This window comes from Boleophthalmus pectinirostris, unplaced genomic scaffold (genome assembly GCF_026225935.1).
Source record: "Boleophthalmus pectinirostris isolate CB_2022bp ecotype Guang Dong unplaced genomic scaffold, ASM2622593v1 HiC_scaffold_3, whole genome shotgun sequence".
In the NCBI taxonomy this organism is placed as follows: domain Eukaryota; kingdom Metazoa; phylum Chordata; class Actinopteri; order Gobiiformes; family Gobiidae; genus Boleophthalmus; species Boleophthalmus pectinirostris.
Genome location: NW_026571299.1, coordinates 25,244,569 through 25,262,720, shown reverse-complemented (window position 1 = coordinate 25,262,720; position 18,152 = coordinate 25,244,569). Strand labels below are relative to the sequence as shown.

The 18,152-nt window shown below is 42.0% G+C and overlaps 1 protein-coding gene across 1 annotated transcript in view; it reads left to right on the top strand.

Annotated features, from left to right (window-relative positions):
* Positions 1 to 18,152, top strand: part of LOC110171275 (arf-GAP with GTPase, ANK repeat and PH domain-containing protein 1-like) — a 97,095-nt gene that overhangs the window by 32,096 nt on the left and 46,847 nt on the right. The window contains 5 exon segments of the mRNA XM_055160320.1: positions 2,360 to 2,501; positions 3,150 to 3,284; positions 4,629 to 4,753; positions 9,556 to 9,702; positions 15,168 to 15,245. Coding sequence (XP_055016295.1) covers positions 2,360 to 2,501; positions 3,150 to 3,284; positions 4,629 to 4,753; positions 9,556 to 9,702; positions 15,168 to 15,245 — 627 coding nt within the window.

Here is an 18,152-nt window from a genome sequence, read left to right as displayed (position 1 = left end):
CTACTACTACTGCTACTTCTCCTACTAATACTACTACTGCTACTGCTGCTCATACTAATACTACTACTGCTACTACTACTACTGCTGCTCCTACTACTGCTGCTACTACTACTACTACTGCTACTTCTCCTACTAATACTACTACTGCTACTGCTGCTCATACTAATACTACTACTGCTACTACTACTATTACTACTGCTGCTGCTGCTCCTACTACTACTACTACTACTACTACAACTACTAATGCTGCTACAACTACTACGACTGCTCCTGCTAATACTACTACTACTACTGCTCTTACTAATACTACTACTGCTGCTCCTACTACTACTACTACTACTACTACTACTACTACTACTACTACTACTACTACTACTGCTGCTACTACTACTACTACTACTACTACTACTGCTCCTGCTGCTGCTGCTCCTACTAATATTACTACTACCACTACTACTACTAATGCTATTACCACTACTACTACTACTACTACTACTGCTACTGCTGCTGCCACTGTTACTACAATTACTACTATTACTATTACTACTACTGCTCTTGCTACTGCTACTGCTACTATTACTGCTACTACTACTATTACTACTACTACTATTACTGCTACTACTACTATTACTACTACTACTACTACTGCTACTACTACTATTACTACTACTACTGCTACTGCTACTGTTACTCCTACATCTATTACTACTGCTGCAAAAATGTCATGCATGAGATAGTTCCCTGTCTGGGGCCAACAATTTAGTTAATGATGTAAAATGTAACAGGAGTGATTCTTTTTTTTTCCAGTGCAGTTTTTGACAGTCAGAAAATGGTGTTGAAAACACTTTAAAACTGGTCCTACTTTGAGCTGGTTTGTTTACAGAGACGTACTGGAGCATATCCTGTCTGCACACACTCTGATGTGTGAGTGACACATTAATCATACACACAAACACATGGTCTGCTCTGTCAAAACAAACATGGCCGTGTGCAAGTAAAAAAACACGGAAAAAATAACGCAGATAACTGAGAAACTGCACACATTTCAGTAGAAAAAACAAGGAAACTCTGTAAACTCTAAGGTCAAAGAAGTTCTATATTTTGTTCTGAGTGATGCAAAGATATTCTTGATATAAATGTTGCTGTTGAAATTTTGTGTTTGAGAGACATGTGCTACCATACATGGATCCTGAATTTCGGACTTCTGGTCATCGTGCAATGCATACTGGGAAGGATCCTCCGAAAAAGTGAGCATCAAATTGCCATGTTTGTTTTCCCAGTGGTATACATCTATTGTCAAAGCCAATCTTTTCTACTCTTTTGAACCATATCACTTTTGTTTCTGTTTCTGATATTGTCATATTTTAGTTATGGGATTCGGACATCGTAATTTTGTGGTTGTTGGATCCTAACAGCAGAAAATGGGCTTCGGAAGTTTGCGAACTCCATAAATGCAAAAGTCAGACAGACTTGCAGTGTGTGATTGCAAACCTCTGTTCAAACTGTTTCTCTTCCCAACGGAATTGAAAAATAGTGAAAGGCGAAGGCGATGGGCAGGACTGATCCACAGGAAGGACGAAAAAGGAAACCTTTGACTGCCTAAAAAATCATCCAGAATTTGCGGTGAACATTTAGTATGTGTAATGCTGTCAAAGCAAAATCCCGATCCCTCGCTGAACCTTAGTTATGAATTTAAAAAGTCAACACCAAAGCGAAATGCACCAACTGTTCACCAAGAAGCACCTTCCACTGCAAAGAAACCAAGACGTGATGCTGCTGTAAAGTTGAACAAGAAAGTGTGAGCTCAGCCTGCTTGTCTTCTGCACCTGTCACTTAACAAACAGGATTTTGTTTGATGGCGCTCCATATACAAAATATTTGCTGCAAACTTGGGATGATTTCTTAGGCAGACAAAGGTTTCCTTTTTTGTCTTCCCTGTGTATAAATCCTGCCCATCACCTTCACCTTTCACTATTTTCCAATTCTGTTTGGAAGGGAAACAGTTTGAACGGAGGTTTCCAGTTACACAGATCTGATTCGCTTTTGCATTTATGGAGTTCGCAAACTTCCGAAGCCCGTTTTCCAACAACCACACAATTACGATGTCTGAATCCCAAAACTAAAATATGACAATATCAGAACCAGAAACAAAAGTGATATGGTTCAAAAGACTTGAAAAGATAAGATTTGACAATAAAAGCATCCCACTGGGAAATCAAACATGGTGGTTTGATGCTCACTCTTTTGGAGGATCCTTCCCAGTATAAATTGTGCGATGACTAGAAGTCTGTAACTGGACTGATAAAAGACTGTATGTATGTTAAATACTACTAATACTTGTATATTTGTTCCTTTTCAGTTTGCCAGTTGGGTGGACGCGGTGATCCTGGTCTTCAGTTTGGAAAATGAATCCAGTTTTCAAGACGTTTACAAATTCTACCACCAGCTCGCTCTGCACAGGCCCATCAGCGAGATCGCGTTTGTGGTGGTGGGCACTCAGGGTGAGACCCCCTAACCCTAACTACATCTTTAGACCTGGTTTACATCTGTGTTTTGTCTTAGTTTAGACCTGGTTTAGATCTGCATTTAGACCTGGTTTAGATCTGTGTTTAGTCTTAGTTTATACCTGGTTTAGATCTGTATTTAGACCTGGTTTAGATCTGTGTTTAGGCTTCGTTTAGACCTGGTTTAGATCTGTGTTTAGTCTTCGTTTAGACCTGGTTTAGATCTATGTTTAGTCTTCGTTTAGACCTGGTTTAGATCTGTGTCTAGTCTTCGTTTAAGATCTGTGTCTAGTCTTGTTTAGACCTAGTTTAGATCTGTGTTTAGTCTTCGTTTAGACCTGGTTTAGATCTGTGTTTAGTCTTCGTTTAGACCTGGTTTAGATCTATGTTTAGTCTTCGTTTAGACCTGGTTTAGATCTGTGTCTAGTCTTCGTTTAGACCTGGTTAAGATCTGTGTCTAGTCTTCGTTTAGACCTAGTTTAGATCTGTGTCTAGTCTTCGTTTAGACCTGGTTTAGATCTGTGTTTAGTCTTCGTTTAGACCTGTTTAGATCTGTGTCTAGTCTTCGTTTAGACCTGGTTTAGAGATGCTTTGGAGGATCAGGATGATGATGATGTGTACATATGTTGTGTGTTTTTGTGGTAGATAAAATCAGCAGCACTAACCCCAGAGTGATCGATGATGTGAAGGCCAGGCAGCTGTGCTCTGATGTGAGGAGGTGCACGTACTATGAGACCTGCGCCACCTATGGGCTCAACGTCAACAGAGTCTTCAACGACGGTGAGGAAGGAGTCCTGCTTCAGACTACTATTCATATTTATTTCATACAATCCTTTGGTTTTATTGATATATCTACAATATGAAAACATTTTTTAAAGTAAATATTTGTATTGGCCATGTTATAGACTCAATGTCGTGACATATTTCAGCCTCTAGGAACTCCAAACCTCGCCTATGGATTTAGTCCTGTTCTAGTCTTGGTTTAGTCTCGGTCTAGTCCAGAAGGGGAGATTTGCATTTAAGATAAAACAACAACATGACGTTTCAATATTTGGAGATTGGCAATGTTTGGTCTAATCATTTTCATATTTTCCCTTCTTTCACTGTCCCTCTCTCTCTCTCTCTCTCTCTCTCTGTCTGTCTCTCTCACTCTCTCTGTGTCTGTCTTTCTCACTTTATGTCTCTCCCTCTCTCTCTTTCTCTGCCTGACTGACTCCCCCTTCCTCTTTCTCCCACTTTTTATTTCCCTCCTCTCTCTCTTTATCCCTCTCTCTCTCTGTCTGTCTCGTTCCCTCTCTTCTCTTCCCTCTCTCCCCCTCTCTGCCTCTGTCTATTTGTCTCTCTCTGTCTCATCTTCCCTCTCTCCCCCTCTCTGTCTTTCTCACTCTATGTCTCTCCCTCTCTCTCCTCGTCTCTCTCTCTCTTCCTCTGTCTGACTGTCTTCCCCCTCCTCTTTCTCCCGCTCTTTCTTCCCCCCTCTCTCTTTCCCCCTGTCTCTCTGTCTGTCTCATTCCCTCTCTCCTCTTCCCTCTCTCCCCCTCTCCGTCTGTCTCTCTTTCGTTCCGTCTCTGTCTCTCTCCTCTTCCTTCTCTCTCCCTCTCTTTCTTTCTCACACGCTGTCTCTCTCTTCTTCTCTCTCCCCATCTCTGTCTCTCACCTCTTCCCGCTCTCCCCCTCTCTGTCTGTCTCTCTCTCTCTCTCTGTCTGTACCTCCCCCTCTCACCCCCTCTCTGTCTGTCTGTCTCTCTCTCTGTCTGTACCTCCCCCTCTCTCCCCCTTTCCCCCTCGTCTCTCTCGCTCTCACCCTTTCTCTGTCTATCTATCTCTCCCCCTTCTCTCTTTCTCCTCTCCTTCTCTCTCTGTCTCTCTCTTTCTCCCCCCCCACCCCCCACCTCTCTTTCTGTCTGTCTCTCTCTTTCTCCTCCTCTCACCCCCCTCTCTCCATCCCCCTCTCTCTGCCTCTCTTTCTGTCTGTCTCTCTTACCCCCCCTCTCTCTTACCCCTCTTTCCCCTCCCCCTCTCTCTTTCTCTCTATCTCCCTCTTTCTGTCTCTCTTCTCCCTCCCTTCTCTCTCTCGCTTTCCCTCTCTCTCTCTCCCCCTCTTTCTTTCCGTCCGTCTCTCAGCCGCTCAGAAGATCATGGCGGCGAAGAAGCAGGCGGCTCTTTTGGCAGCGACGTGTAAATCTCTGCCCAACTCCCCCACTCACTCTGGAGGCTCCACCCCGGTGTCAGGAGGCTTCCCCGGGCAGGTACGACCATCTGCCGCCCTCCACCGCCCTCCTCCACCACCCGCTCTGTCCATCTTTTATTTAATATCTTTACTGATTTATAAAAGCCCCTGTGTTGGACTTTCATTTATTCTTATCAAGATAAATGCCACTTACACAAAGCACTGGACGCTAAAAGCTGCAGGAGAACAAGTGACACTCACATAGAATGGATTCATCTTCAGGGACAGGAAAAGATCTCTGAGACTAAACTGCTGCGACACTGTACACGTGTGTTTACATCATGGATCTAGAAGAAAAACTGGACAAGGCTTTTCCAATCTATGTGTCTTTTGTTTATTCATTTTTCAATATAAAACCAAAAATAAGAAAAAAAACCAAAAACCTATTTTCTTCATTATTTGTCTCCAAAACCAAAATGAAAAAACAGATTGTGATTCATTTTTTCAATTTTGTGTTTAAATGAATAATGGAAATGAATAACGGATGCTGGACTTTTGCACCACATACGGACTGAACCAGGACTGAACCAGAACTGAATCAAGACTAAAACAGGACTAAACCGTTTTCAGTCCCGGTCTGGTCCCTGTCTGATCCTGGTCTGGTCCCGGTCCGGTCCATGTCTGGTCCTGGTCTGGTCCCGGTCTCAGTCCTGGTCTGGTCCTGGTCTGGTCCTGGTCTGGTCCTGGTCTGGTCCTGGTCTGGTCCTGGTCTGGTCCCGGTCTCAGTCCTGGTCTGGTCCCGGTCTCAGTCCTGGTCTGGTCCTGGTCTGGTCCCGGTCTCAGTCCTGGTCTGGTTCCGGTCTGGTCCCGGTCTGGTCCCGGTCTCAATCACGGTCTGGTCTCAGTCTGCTCCTGGTCTCAGTCCAGATCTGGTCCTGGTCTCAGTCCTGGTCTGGTCCTGGTATTAGTGCCGGTATCAGTCCCAGTATCAGTCCTGGTCTCTGTCCAGGTCTGGTCCTGGTCTCAGTCCTGGTCTGGTCCTGGTCTGGTCCCGGTCTGAGTCATGGTCTGGTCTCAGTCTGGTCCCCATCTCAGTACTGGTCTGGTCCCGGTATCAGTCCCGGTATCAGTCTCGGTATCAGTCCTGGTCTCAGTCCAGGTCTGGTCCTGGTCTCAGTCCCGGTCTGGTCCCGGTCTCAGTCCTGATCTGGTCCCGGTCTGGTCCCGTCTCAGTCATGGTCTGGTCTCAGTCTGCTCCTGGTCTCAGTCCAGGTCTGGTCCTGGTCTCAGTCCTGGTCTGGTCCTGGTCTCAGGCCTGGTCTGGTCCTGGTATTAGTGCCGGTATCAGTCCCAGTATCAGTCCTGGTATCAGTCCTGGTCTCTGTCCAGGTCTGGTCCTGGTCTCAGTCCTGGTCTGGTCCTGGTCTGGTCCCGCCTGAGTCATGGTCTGGTCTCAGTCTGGTCCCCATCTCAGTACTGGTCTGGTCCTGGTATCAGTCCTGGTATCAGTCTCGGTATCAGTCCTGGTCTCAGTCCAGGTCTGGTCCTGGTCTCAGTCCCAGTCTGGTCCCAGTCTCAGTCCTGGTCTGGTCCTGGTATCAGTCCCGGTATCAGTCCCGATATCAGTCCCGATATCAGTCCCGATATCAGTCCCGGTATCAGTCCTGGTATCAGTCCTGGTATCAGTCCTGGTATCAGTCCTGGTCTGGTTTGGTCCTGGATGCGGTTTAGACCTTGTTTAGATTTCAGTTTTTTCCATTATTCATTTAAGCACAAAAACTGAAAAAACAAATTGTTATCCAATTTTTCATTTTAGTTTCGGAGACAAATAATGAAGAAAATAATTGTAAGTTGTTAGTTAATAGTTTATTTTGAAAAACGAACAAACGAATAAACGAATGACACACGGATTCTCCTGCCATGGTCTATTCTTGGCGTGGTGAGACGTCCAGATCATTTACTGTAAATCATGTTCCAGTGTTCATGTTCTCCACAGACACGTCCTCTGTTTGGTCCGGCATATTTTAACCCACTTGGTCTTTTTGAAGAAGGAATATAAAAATAAAAGACAGAGAAGTTTGCTGGCACTGAGCTGAAATGCAGCAAAAACAGAACATCTCAATGAAACATTCTTGTGTTGTTTTTTTCCTGCATGTTGTGTTGTGTTGTGTAGTTGTGTAGTTGTGTTGTGTAGTTGTGTTGTGTAGTTGTGTTGTGTAGTTGTAGTTGTGTTGTGTTGTGTAGTTGTGTTGTGTAGTTGTGTGTGTTTGTTGTATGTTGTGTGTGTATTGTGTGTGTGTTGTGTGTAGTGTGTTGTGTGTGTTGTGTTGTGTAGTTGTGTTGTGTAGTTGTGTTGTGTAGTTATGTTATGTAGTTGTGTTGTGTAGTTGTGTTGTGTAGTTGTGTTGTGTAGTTATGTTATGTAGTTGTGTTGTGTAGTTGTGTTGTGTAGTTGTGTTGTGTAGTTGTGTTGTGTAGTTGTGTTGTGTAGTTGTGTTGTGTAGTTGTGTAGTTGTGTTGTTGTGTAGTGTAGTTGTGTTGTGTGTAGTTGTGTTGTGTAGTTGTGTTGTGTGTGTTGTGTAGTTGTGTTGTGTAGTTGTGTTGTGTAGTTGTGTAGTTGTGTTGTTGTGTAGTGTAGTTGTGTTGTGTAGTTGTGTTGTGTTGTGTAGTTGTGTTGTTGTATTGTGTAGTTGTGTTGTTGTGTTGTGTAGTTGTGTTGTGTAGTTGTGTTGTGTGTGTAGTTGTGTTGTGTAGTGTAGTTGTGTGTTGTGTAGTTGTGTTGTGTAGTTGTGTGTAGTTGTGTTGTGTAGTTGTGTAGTTGTGTTGTGTAGTTGTGTTGTGTAGTTGTGTAGTTGTGTAGTTGTGTTGTGTAGTTGTGTTGTGTGTGTAGTTGTGTGTGTGTGTGTGTTGTGTAGTTGTGTTGTGTAGTTGTGTTGTGTTGTTGTGTAGTTGTGTTGTTTGTGTTGTTGTGTTGTGTAGTTGTGTTGTGTTGTGTTTGTGTAGTTGTGTAGTTGTGTTGTGTGTTGTGTTGTGTTTGTTGTGTTGTGTAGTTGTGTTGTGTAGTTGTGTTGTTAGTTGTTTGTAGTTGTGTTGTGTAGTTGTGTTGTGTAGTTATGTTATGTAGTTGTTGTGTAGTTGTGTAGTTTGTGTTGTGTTGTGTAGTTGTGTTGTGTAGTTGTGTTGTGTAGTTGTGTTGTGTAGTTATGTTATGTAGTTGTGTTGTGTAGTTGTGTTGTGTGTGTTGTGTAGTTGTGTTGTGTAGTTGTGTAGTTGTGTAGTTGTGTTGTGTAGTTATGTTATGTAGTTGTGTTGTGTAGTTGTGTTGTGTAGTTGTGTTGTGTAGTTATGTTATGTAGTTGTGTTGTGTAGTTGTGTTGTGTAGTTGTGTTGTGTAGTTGTGTTGTGTAGTTGTGTTGTGTAGTTGTGTTGTGTGTGTGTTGTGTAGTTGTGTAGTGTTGTGTGTTGTGTAGTTGTGTAGTTGTGTTGTGTAGTTGTGTAGTTGTGTGTTGTGTAGTTGTGTTGTGTAGTTGTGTTGTGTTGTGTTAGTTGTGTAGTTGTGTTGTGTTGTTGTGTAGTTGTGTTGTGTTGTGTAGTTGTGTTGTGTTGTGTTGTGTAGTTGTGTGTTGTGTTGTTTGTGTAGTTGTGTATGTTGTTGTGTGTGTTTGTTGTGTAGTTGTGTGTGTGTGTGTAGTTGTGTTGTGTAGTTGTGTAGTTGTGTTGTTGTGTAGTTGTGTTGTGTTGTTGTGTAGTTGTGTTGTGTTGTTGTGTAGTTGTGTAGTTGTGTGTGATTGACTTTCCATGTAGTTCATTTCTTTGTCGTACAGAAGCTTGAGCCGCGCTGCTCTGCTCATTTGCTCTATTTATACTTGGTCATCTGATTTATTAACCTCCATTACCTCCTCCTCTTCCCGTCTCTCTCTATCTCTCTCCTCTTTTTTTTCTCTCTTTCTCTGCCCCCTCTCTTTTTCTCCCTCCCTTTCCCCTTCCTTTGTTTCTCCTCTCTCTCTTTCTCCTTTTTTAAAAAAAATCTCTGCCTCCACTGTGTTTCTCTGTCTTCTGTCTCTTCCTATCTTCTCCTGCTTTTCTCTCTCATTCCCTCCCTCTTTTTTGCGGCCCCTTTCTCCCCTCTCTTTTCTCCCTGCTCTTTCTCTCTCTCACCCACCCATTTTCCTCTCCCTCTCCCTCTCTCTCCTCTCTCTCTTGCTCTTCTCTCATCCCCCTATATCTCCCACCTCTCCATTTTCCTCTCCCCCTTTCTCTCTTCTTTCTCTCGCCCCCCCATTTTCTCCTACTTCTCCCTCTCGATCTTCTCTCTCTCCTTCTCTCTCTTGCTCTCTCCCCGTTTTTTCTCCCTCTTCTTCTCCCTCTCTCTCTCCCCCCTCCCCTCTCTCTCTCTTGCTCTTCTCTTACCCCCTCATTTTCCTCTCCTTCTCCCTCTCTCTCTTGCTCTTCTCTCACCCCACTCCCATTTTCTTCTCCCCCCTTTCTCTTGTCTCTCTCTCCTTTTTCTCTCTCTTGCCCTCCCCCATTTTTTCTTCCTCTCCTTCTCCCTCTCTCTCTTTCTCTCCTTCCCCCCTCCCTCTTTCTCGCTCTTACTCTTCTCTAAACCCCCCTCTCTCTGTTTCCCTCCCCCCTCTCCTCTCCTCTGTCTCTCTCTCCCCCCCGCTCTCTCACTTACTCTCCCTCCCCTCTTCTCTCTCTCTCTACCTGCCCTCTTCTCTGTCTCTCTTCTTCTCTCTCTCTCTCTCCTCCTCTCTCTCTCTCTCTCTCTCTCTCTCTCTCTCTCTCTCCCTCCCCTCTCTCCCCTCCTCCCTCTCTCTCTCTCCCTCCTTCTCTCTCTCTCTCTCTCTCTCCCTCTCTCTCTTTCTCTCTCTTTCTCAGGCGAGTAATGGAGGCCAGAGCAGTGACTACTCGTCGTCTCTTCCGTCCACTCCGGTCATCAGTCACAAAGACATCGGTAAAAGTGTCAAAGCCGACACGCCCGGCTCCATCCGCAGCGCCACCCGCAGGAGGACGCCCAGATTTGCAGTAAATACTCACCCGCTTTTAAAAGGCCCACACTGTCTGATCTGTGTTTGAATGTTTCCTCATCACAAACAGAACTGGAGCTGTGTTTTGTTTCATTCACACATGTTTAACGCACAAACCCTGCACATTTACACTTTAGAGTTCTTCTCTCAAACAGAAAACACTTTATTCCACCCTTGTGATGTCATCTGGTAATACATGAAGTGCCCCACTGAGTTTTTAAACTCCACACACCTTCACTAGAATCATTTGAAGCTGTCAACTTGAACACTTTGGAGATGCAGACATTCAACTAATAATAACAATAGAACAGTAACATGTATGTATGAAACAAAACACAACTTCAGTTTTTGATGAGGTAACAACGCAACATCTTAAAGCTGACACAAGACTCCAGTTTCTGTAATTTACCTTTAAAAAGTCTGTACCTGATTTGAATCCATCCTTGTCAAGATAAATGTTCATGCAGTGTGGTAAAAGCTGCTAAAAAAAAAAAAAAAAAAACAAAAAAAAACTGGCCATACCGACTTGTCAAAACCTGGTATTGTCAGATCTCAGGCCTGGTTAGGACTTGGATGAGAAACACTAAGAAAGTGGTGTGTGCGTGAGTGTTGGTGGTGGTTGGAGGGGCCAATGGCGCAGATTGGCAGCCTCTCTTCCGTCAGTCTGTCCCAGGGCAGCTGTGGCTCCAATAGTAGTTTACCACCACTGAGTGTTGAGTGAATGAATAATGAACTATAAAGTACTTTGGGTGTCTTGAAAGGCGCTGTATAAATGCAATGATTAATTAAAACTCTGGTAAAAGGCTTTATTCACGGTTATGTTATAATAGTGTAGAAGTCAAGAACGCACTGTCTGAGACCGAGACAAGGCCAAGACCTCTGGGGGTCTGGGGAGACAAAATCGATACTTTTAAAGGCCGAGACTGAGACAAGACCAAGACCATGGCCCACTGAGACCAAGTCAAGACCGTTCTGTGCTGCAAAAAGTTTTGCTTGTGTTGCTTTAGTTTTTGAGATATTAATGATTCTTTTATAGGTTAAATTAGGGTCACTCAGCCCCCAGGAAGCTTCTAAATGCTCTAAAATGGCACAAAATGGAGTCATTCATTTGTGTTTCATTTGTGCTGTTTTGTGCTGCAAAAAGTTTTGTTTGTGTGATTATGGTTCTGAAGATATTAGCAGTTTTATATTCAGCCGATCGTCATCATCCAGCATCCAAAACAGAACGAAAATGATACAAAAACATTTGTATTTCGTTTGTGCTGTGACAGTTTTCATTTGTGCAAGTATATTTCTAAAATTATTCATTATTATTTTGAGGAAATAATATGACGTCATTTCTGCTCAGCTAACAGCAGCAGCTTTAGCAGAACTAGTGAAGATAAAGACTTTTCCACGGCCTCACGTTGTTTATCAGTCTTGGGTAAATTGCTTTCGATTCATATTTTATAGAATAATACAGATTTTTTTCACAGCCTGGGATCGTTTATCTTCACTAGTTTTGCAAAGTTTTCCGCTGTCAGCTGAGCGGAAATGATGTCATATAATTTCTGCAAAAAAAGTTATAATTAATAATTTTACAAATATACTCACACAAATGAAAACTGTCACAGCACAAAACAGCACAAATGAAATACTAATGTTTCATATAATTTTCTGCCTGTGTTGAGCCTATTTAACATTTTGAGGGGCTGGAGGACACCATCGGCCAAAAATAAAACTGCCAATATCCCAAGAACCATAATCACACCAATGAAACTTTTTGCAGCACAAAACAGCACAAACAAAAAACAAACGAATGACTCCATTTTGGTCATTTTAAAGCATTTTGAATCTTCCTGGGGGCTGGCTGACCCCAATTCGACCTATGAAAGAATCGTTAATATCTCAATAACAAAAACAGCACAAATGAAACTTTATGCAGCACAAAACAGCACAAACGGAGCACAAACAATTAACATAGTTTTTGTGTAGGTGTGCATTTTAATGGGGGCCAGTTTCACAGAGGTCAGTGGGATTTGTCACAGTCGGTCGGTGAGTCCAGTGACGTAACTACACTGGAAGTTGTCATCACATGTTTCCAAACTTCTTCCTGGTTTGTGACGTAAGCGTGAATAGAGTCTATTGCCAATAGACTGTTTCTGTTTCTGCGCCATGGTTCAATATCAGAGCGGCAAAAAGGACTAACTAATAACTAACTAATGGGCGGGGCTAACTAATAAACTAAAAACAAACTAAAGCATAATGCATCAGTTTTATGTAGCGCTTTTTTGGACACTCAAAGATGCTTTACAGAGCATTATTTATTCACTCCAGACCCGGTGGTGGTAAGCTACTACTGTAGCCACAGCTGCCCTGGGGCAGATTGACGGAAGTGAGGCTGCCAATCTGCACCATAGGCCCCTCCGACCACCACCATCACTCACGCACACACCACTTTCATACTAGACAATGAGGGCACCTGATTTTCCCAGTGGTCCCCTATCCCAGTACTAACTAGACCCGGCCCTGCTGAGCTTCTGACATCTGACGAGATCAGGCCTTAATGAGCCGGTATGGCCACAAATGCATGTTCTTGATTCATAGTTTGAAAAAAGGTTAATCTCCTTTAATATAATCTCTCATTTTCCAGTGTAAATGTATGTACTTGTATTATAGACACAAACTGAGTAAGCAGGCGTTCTTTAACATTTACTTGACATTTGAAATATTGACTAAGGACTGAAATAAACAGTAAGATATTGAAGTGGAACATGGTTCATTATAGAGAAATGCAAACAGCTCAGAAAGCTCCTGGATGTGTTAAAGATGCACACTAGAGATGGTACAAGATCTGTGTATCGTTCGTTCATTTGTTTTTCAAAATAAAACCAAAAATAAGAAAACGAAAAAACAACAATTTTCTTCATTATTTGTCTCCAAAACCAAAATGAAAAAAACGGATAATGATTTGTTTTTTCAGTTTTCAATTTTGTGTTTAAATGAATAATGGAAAAAAACAGATAACAGCCGTTTCACATTTCTGTGACCTAAACTGCAATGCCGGACTGAACCAGGACTGAACCAGGACTAAACCAGGACTAAAACAGGACTAAACCAGGACTAAACCAGGACCAGACCAGGACTGAGACCAGGACTGAGACGAGTACCAGACCAGGACTGAGAACAGGATTGAGACCAGGACCAGATCGGGACAAGATCAGGAATAAGACCAGGACTGAGACCGGGACCAGATCGGGACAAGATCAGGAATGAGACCAGGATCAGACCTGAACTGAGACCAGGACTGAAACTGGGACCAGAACAGGACTGAGACCGGGACCAGACTGAGAGTGAGACCAAGACCAAACCGGGACAAGACCTGGACTGGGACTGAGACCAGTTTAGTCCTGGTTTAGTCCTGTTTTAGTCCTTTTTCAGTCCGACATCACAGATTAAGTCATGGAAATCGCTGTTATCCGTTTTTTCATTTTGGTTTTGGAGACAAATAATGAACAAAACAGTTTTTCAATTTCTTATTTTTGATTTTATTTTGAAAAATGAATGAACGAATGACACATGGATTGTACAAATTCTCATGAGACGAAGTTGCTACAAGATCGTGCACTAAAAGACAAAAATGTCCTTGTGAGATTGTGTTTACATTTGGATTCGACAAAAAGAGTCATGTTTCGGTGAGTTACGTCTCTTCCAGTTCCAAAAAGCTGTGTTAGAATGAAAACAAAAATATGAAATCAAATAAATCAAAAATTGTGAGGCCAAAACTAGGAACTGAGTCATGAAATTTATTGGTGGGTGAAGTGTCTTGCCTAAGGACACAGCAACACTACTACTATTCCAGACTGTACTACTACTGCTGCAACTTATACTGCTAGTTCTTGTGTTACGACTACCAATAAAACCACTATTTGTAGAACCGGTGCTAACGAGTACTGTAAGCTTTTAGTTAAATGAAAATATTTTAGCTCATGAATTCTGAAAGCGCGCCTCATAACACCACTGACATTACAGTCATCAATCTTATGTCCGTGTGAAACAGGTGCAGCTTTCAAATATAAAGTACAAGGATTACTTCATTTACGTCAAACAACCCTGTGAAATGTGTACTCTGCGGTTTTACGGCACCAGCTTGTCCTGTTTGGTTTTCACTTAGATTAAAGTCCATTTTCTTTGATGGGAGACACTAAAAGAGACTTTCATCTGGATATTGGCTTCAGAATTGATGGAGTTTTTAGTGCGGTGCAGGCTGTGGCCGTGCTTTTCTCCTATCCTCATCCTTCCGTTTCCTTTTTTTTTTTTTTTTTTCAGTTTTTTAAGAGGATGAAGTGGTTCCGTACACTTGAATGTCAATACGGTACAAAACAAACACTGATATGGATCTTACAAAATCCGTGTATTGTTCGTTCATTAGTTTTTTTAAAAATAACCAAAACTAAGTAAATGAAAAAACAACTTTCTCTCAGATTTCTCTCAAACAAATTTTCTTCATTATTTGTCTCCAAAACCAAAATGAAAAAACAGACAAAAAATTGTTTTTTCAGTTTTCGATTTTGTGTTTAAATGAATCATGGAAAAAAAAGATAACGTCCGTTTCCCGTTTCTGTGACTTAAACTGTGATGCTTGCCTGAACCAGGACTAAAACAGGTCTAAAACAGGTCTAAAGCAGAACTGTACCAGGACTGAACCAGATCTAAACCAGGACTAAACCTGTCTTAGTCCTGGGTCCCGGTCTGGTCCCAGTCTGGTCCTGGTCTGGTCCTGGTCTGGTCCCAGTATCAATCCCAGTGTGGTCCTGGTCTCAGTCCTGGTCTGGTCCTGGTCTGGTTCCAGTCTGGTCCCAGTCTCGGTCCCGGTCTCAGTCCTGGTCTCAGTCCTGGTCTCAGTCTTAGTCTCAGCCCCAGTCTGGTCCTGGTCTCAGTCCTGATCACCCGAAAGTCTACGGGAACGCACCTCCGGGCCTGTCCCGACATTCGGTACTGGTTCAGTCCTGCTTTAGTCTTGGTTTAGTCCTGGTTTAGACCTGGTTTAGTCCTACTATAGTCCTGATCCAAAATAGATAAGTTTAAAACAGTGTACCTGATTTTTACCATCTTAAAAACATGAAAAAAGAATGAGAACAGTTTGCAGTGCTCCAAAGTTATTCCTCACATATTTTATGCATTCAGAGCATCATTATTATTTACTGCGATGAGTTTAGAAGAACTTTTCACAACTTTCAGAGACCAGAGCAGACCTTTTTCTTGGACATAATAATGAAATGCAGACAGTTAAAAAAAAATCTGGTACAGGCACTTGAATATCATACTGTGGAACTTTCCCAGGAAATCAAAAAGTATATTGAAGTTCCCACCAGAAAAGTTACATCATGCAGCTTTAATCATGTACATTTCTGACATTTCCTCAGTAGTTCTAAAGTCTCTTCAGTCTCTCACCCTGTATTTATATTCCTTTGTGTTTGTCAGGGTCGCAGAGGCAGTGACTCGAACAGGCGCAGCGCTGACAGCAGTCTGGGCAGTGGGCGGTGTATCCCCATAAAGCAGGTGACATGTACATTTCTATAGGAAACGACACAAAGACTTGAAGAGTCCATAATCTGATATTTTCTCATCTATATAAAGTTACGGTGTCGTGTTTTGTTTCATTTCACACATCCTGCATATTTAGGCAGAGTTTACGTCAGCAGAGTTCAGAAAACACTCTGTCCCACTTGTGATGTCATGTGGCAATACTTAGGCCCCGTCCACACTAGTGCATATTCGAGTTGTTTTCCTTGTGGATGCAGTGTTTGTTCACACTAATCCGATGGAAAATGGCTCCAGAGACGGAACGATCTGGTGCTGCCAGCTCCCACGAATTCATTTGAGTATGTATCTGATCCAGCACTGTGTGGACACCTGAAAACACTGATACTCTGATGTAGGCCTGTGCACCGCCAAAAGATAGAATATATGTCCATTCATGTATACGGTCTGTGTGTACGACCTGCAGACGTATAATCTCTGAAAAGTTTAACATGAACCATCTCCAACGTGACAGAAGCACAGAACAGACTCACCATCAGCAGAACATCCACATTCCACTCATAATCCAAGTCGTGTCCTTTAGTCCGACAGAAGCTGAACTGCATCAGCATACAATAGAGAACTGTTTTTTGTTTTGTTTTTTTGAGCACATAGTTTATGCAAATTAGCCATGTGGTTTTAAATTTCATTTCTGTAAACAAATATGCGCAAAGCTGTGTGGATAGGGAAGCATGGATAGGTAAACGTAGTCTTAAAGTGCTCCACTGTGTTTTAAACTCCACACATCTTCACTAGAATCATTTGGATAATTTCAGACTTGGAATTGCCAATCTCTACTGAACTAAAGTTAAAGATGTAGCTGTGAATTTGAAAACTACTGCTACATGACATCACAAGGAGGAACAGAGCATTTTGAGCTTTTTTTTTTTTTTTTTGAGCTTTATTTAGACTTCTATATTTTTCGGACTTTAAGGCACACTTAGAGTCCTTAAACATTCTCAAAAATCAACAGTGTGCCTTGTTATCCGGTGGGCCATATGCATTAATTCTGGTTCTAGTTCATTCTGGAGTCATGTCCTTTAGTTCAGTGTTTCCAAAACTTTTTTTCTGGGGACCCATATTTTAAAAGTCAATAGACATTATTCATAAATCACAAAATAAATTTGTGACCATTATTGAACATTAATGAGGGTATTTTATTGTATTATTATTAGTATTACTGTATTTTTCAGACTATAAGGTGCAATATCAATAATGTTGAATTCTTGTCTATTTTCATACATAACACAAATGGATAACACTTGAGACTTAAGACTTTTTTATTTCCTATGAGGACAACTCATAACAATGTGTTTAATGCAGCTTTTGCTAAGCAAATTTAAGTGCATTTTGGTACTCCAGCTTTAAACAAGGAAAAACAGTAATCACTGTTTCCCACAGAAAGTTTGTTAGGCAAGGCAGTGCTGCCGAAAAAGTGAGGAGCAGGGGCTGCGAGGAGATTCCCTGCATGATGCAGATCATGACAAGGCGACCCAAAAAAAATCTCTTGCGTCCCACCTGAGGGTCGCAACCCAGTTTTTGGGAAACAATGCTTTAGTCCGACAGAAGCTGAACCGCATCAGTGCACAAGGAGTGAGCTGTTTATTCAGCCCTTATAGTTTATGTACATAAGTCATGTGGTTTTAAGTTTTGTTTCTATAAAACGTAAACAAATGTGCACAAAGCTGCATTAAACATTATTACTCAATGCATATTTGAGTCGTCCTCGTAGCAAATAAAAAACAAACTTAAATGATCCACCCACATTCACATTCATAATACACATTCACCAAGACAAGGAGGCAACGCCGGGCGAATTACGCCATGATGCCATTTGTTTCGCTTAATGTGCCTTATAATCCAATGTGCCTTATGTATGAAAATAAACGAGAGAATTCAACATTATTGATACTGCGCCTTATAATCCGGTGCATCTTAAAGTCTGAAAAATACGGTAATAATGCAGGATTACTTCAAACGTGTGAATGAAACAAAACACAACTGAACACTGAAAATACATACATATTTAGTTTTTTGTTTTATTCTGTTACAGTTACTTTCATTTGTGGGTGTTGATACTTTGCAGTGACATCACAATGTTTTTTGACAGGGACTTATTTAACAGCACGAATCAGATGACCTGTCGTAATTCCAGCTAAATCACAACCTTTACAGTCAGATTGTGTTAAAATTTGAAGTAAAACTTGAGTAACAGAACAGTTTCAGACAGAGCAGTGCCTCTAGTTTACATCACACCCCCGGAGAATGTTGACGACAGCTCAGACGAACAGACGAACAAAATCACCGCTCTTGTGCGATTTTTCCTTCTTTTATTAGTGATAGTGATAATAAAGGCATAAAAAAGTGAAGCACAGATTACAAGTATTCAAAGTATTATTCCAAAAACTGCAAATCTCCCATCTCCTGAGCGGCAAGGAGGTAAAAATACGTGTAGATCTGGGCCTTGTGAAGAGCTGTAGGCGTTTGGCTCACACTACTAATGTGTGAAATCCAAAGCAGAAAATATTTGAGAGAGTTTATTGACAGATTTATTGACTAGAACGTTAGAAAATACCAAAAATACAACTGGTGTTACCTCACAGCAGTGTAAAGCATTGTGCGTACACCCACACCGTCTTGGGCGAAAATGTTTTAAATCTGTTTGCGACTTCGCCGTAAAGTTTCATTGTTCATTAGGGAAGTCATTAGGCAGTCTAATCTCAAAGTGCTGTATATCTTTATAGCTGTACTGGCCAATCACCAGGAGAGACACGTGCACATTAAACAAATCACTTAAATTATTGCATTAAATCTGCAATCTCCACCGTAGCAGCAGAATCAACAGCCTCCTCAGTGTCTCCAGCTCCTCATCCTGTTCTTTCCTAT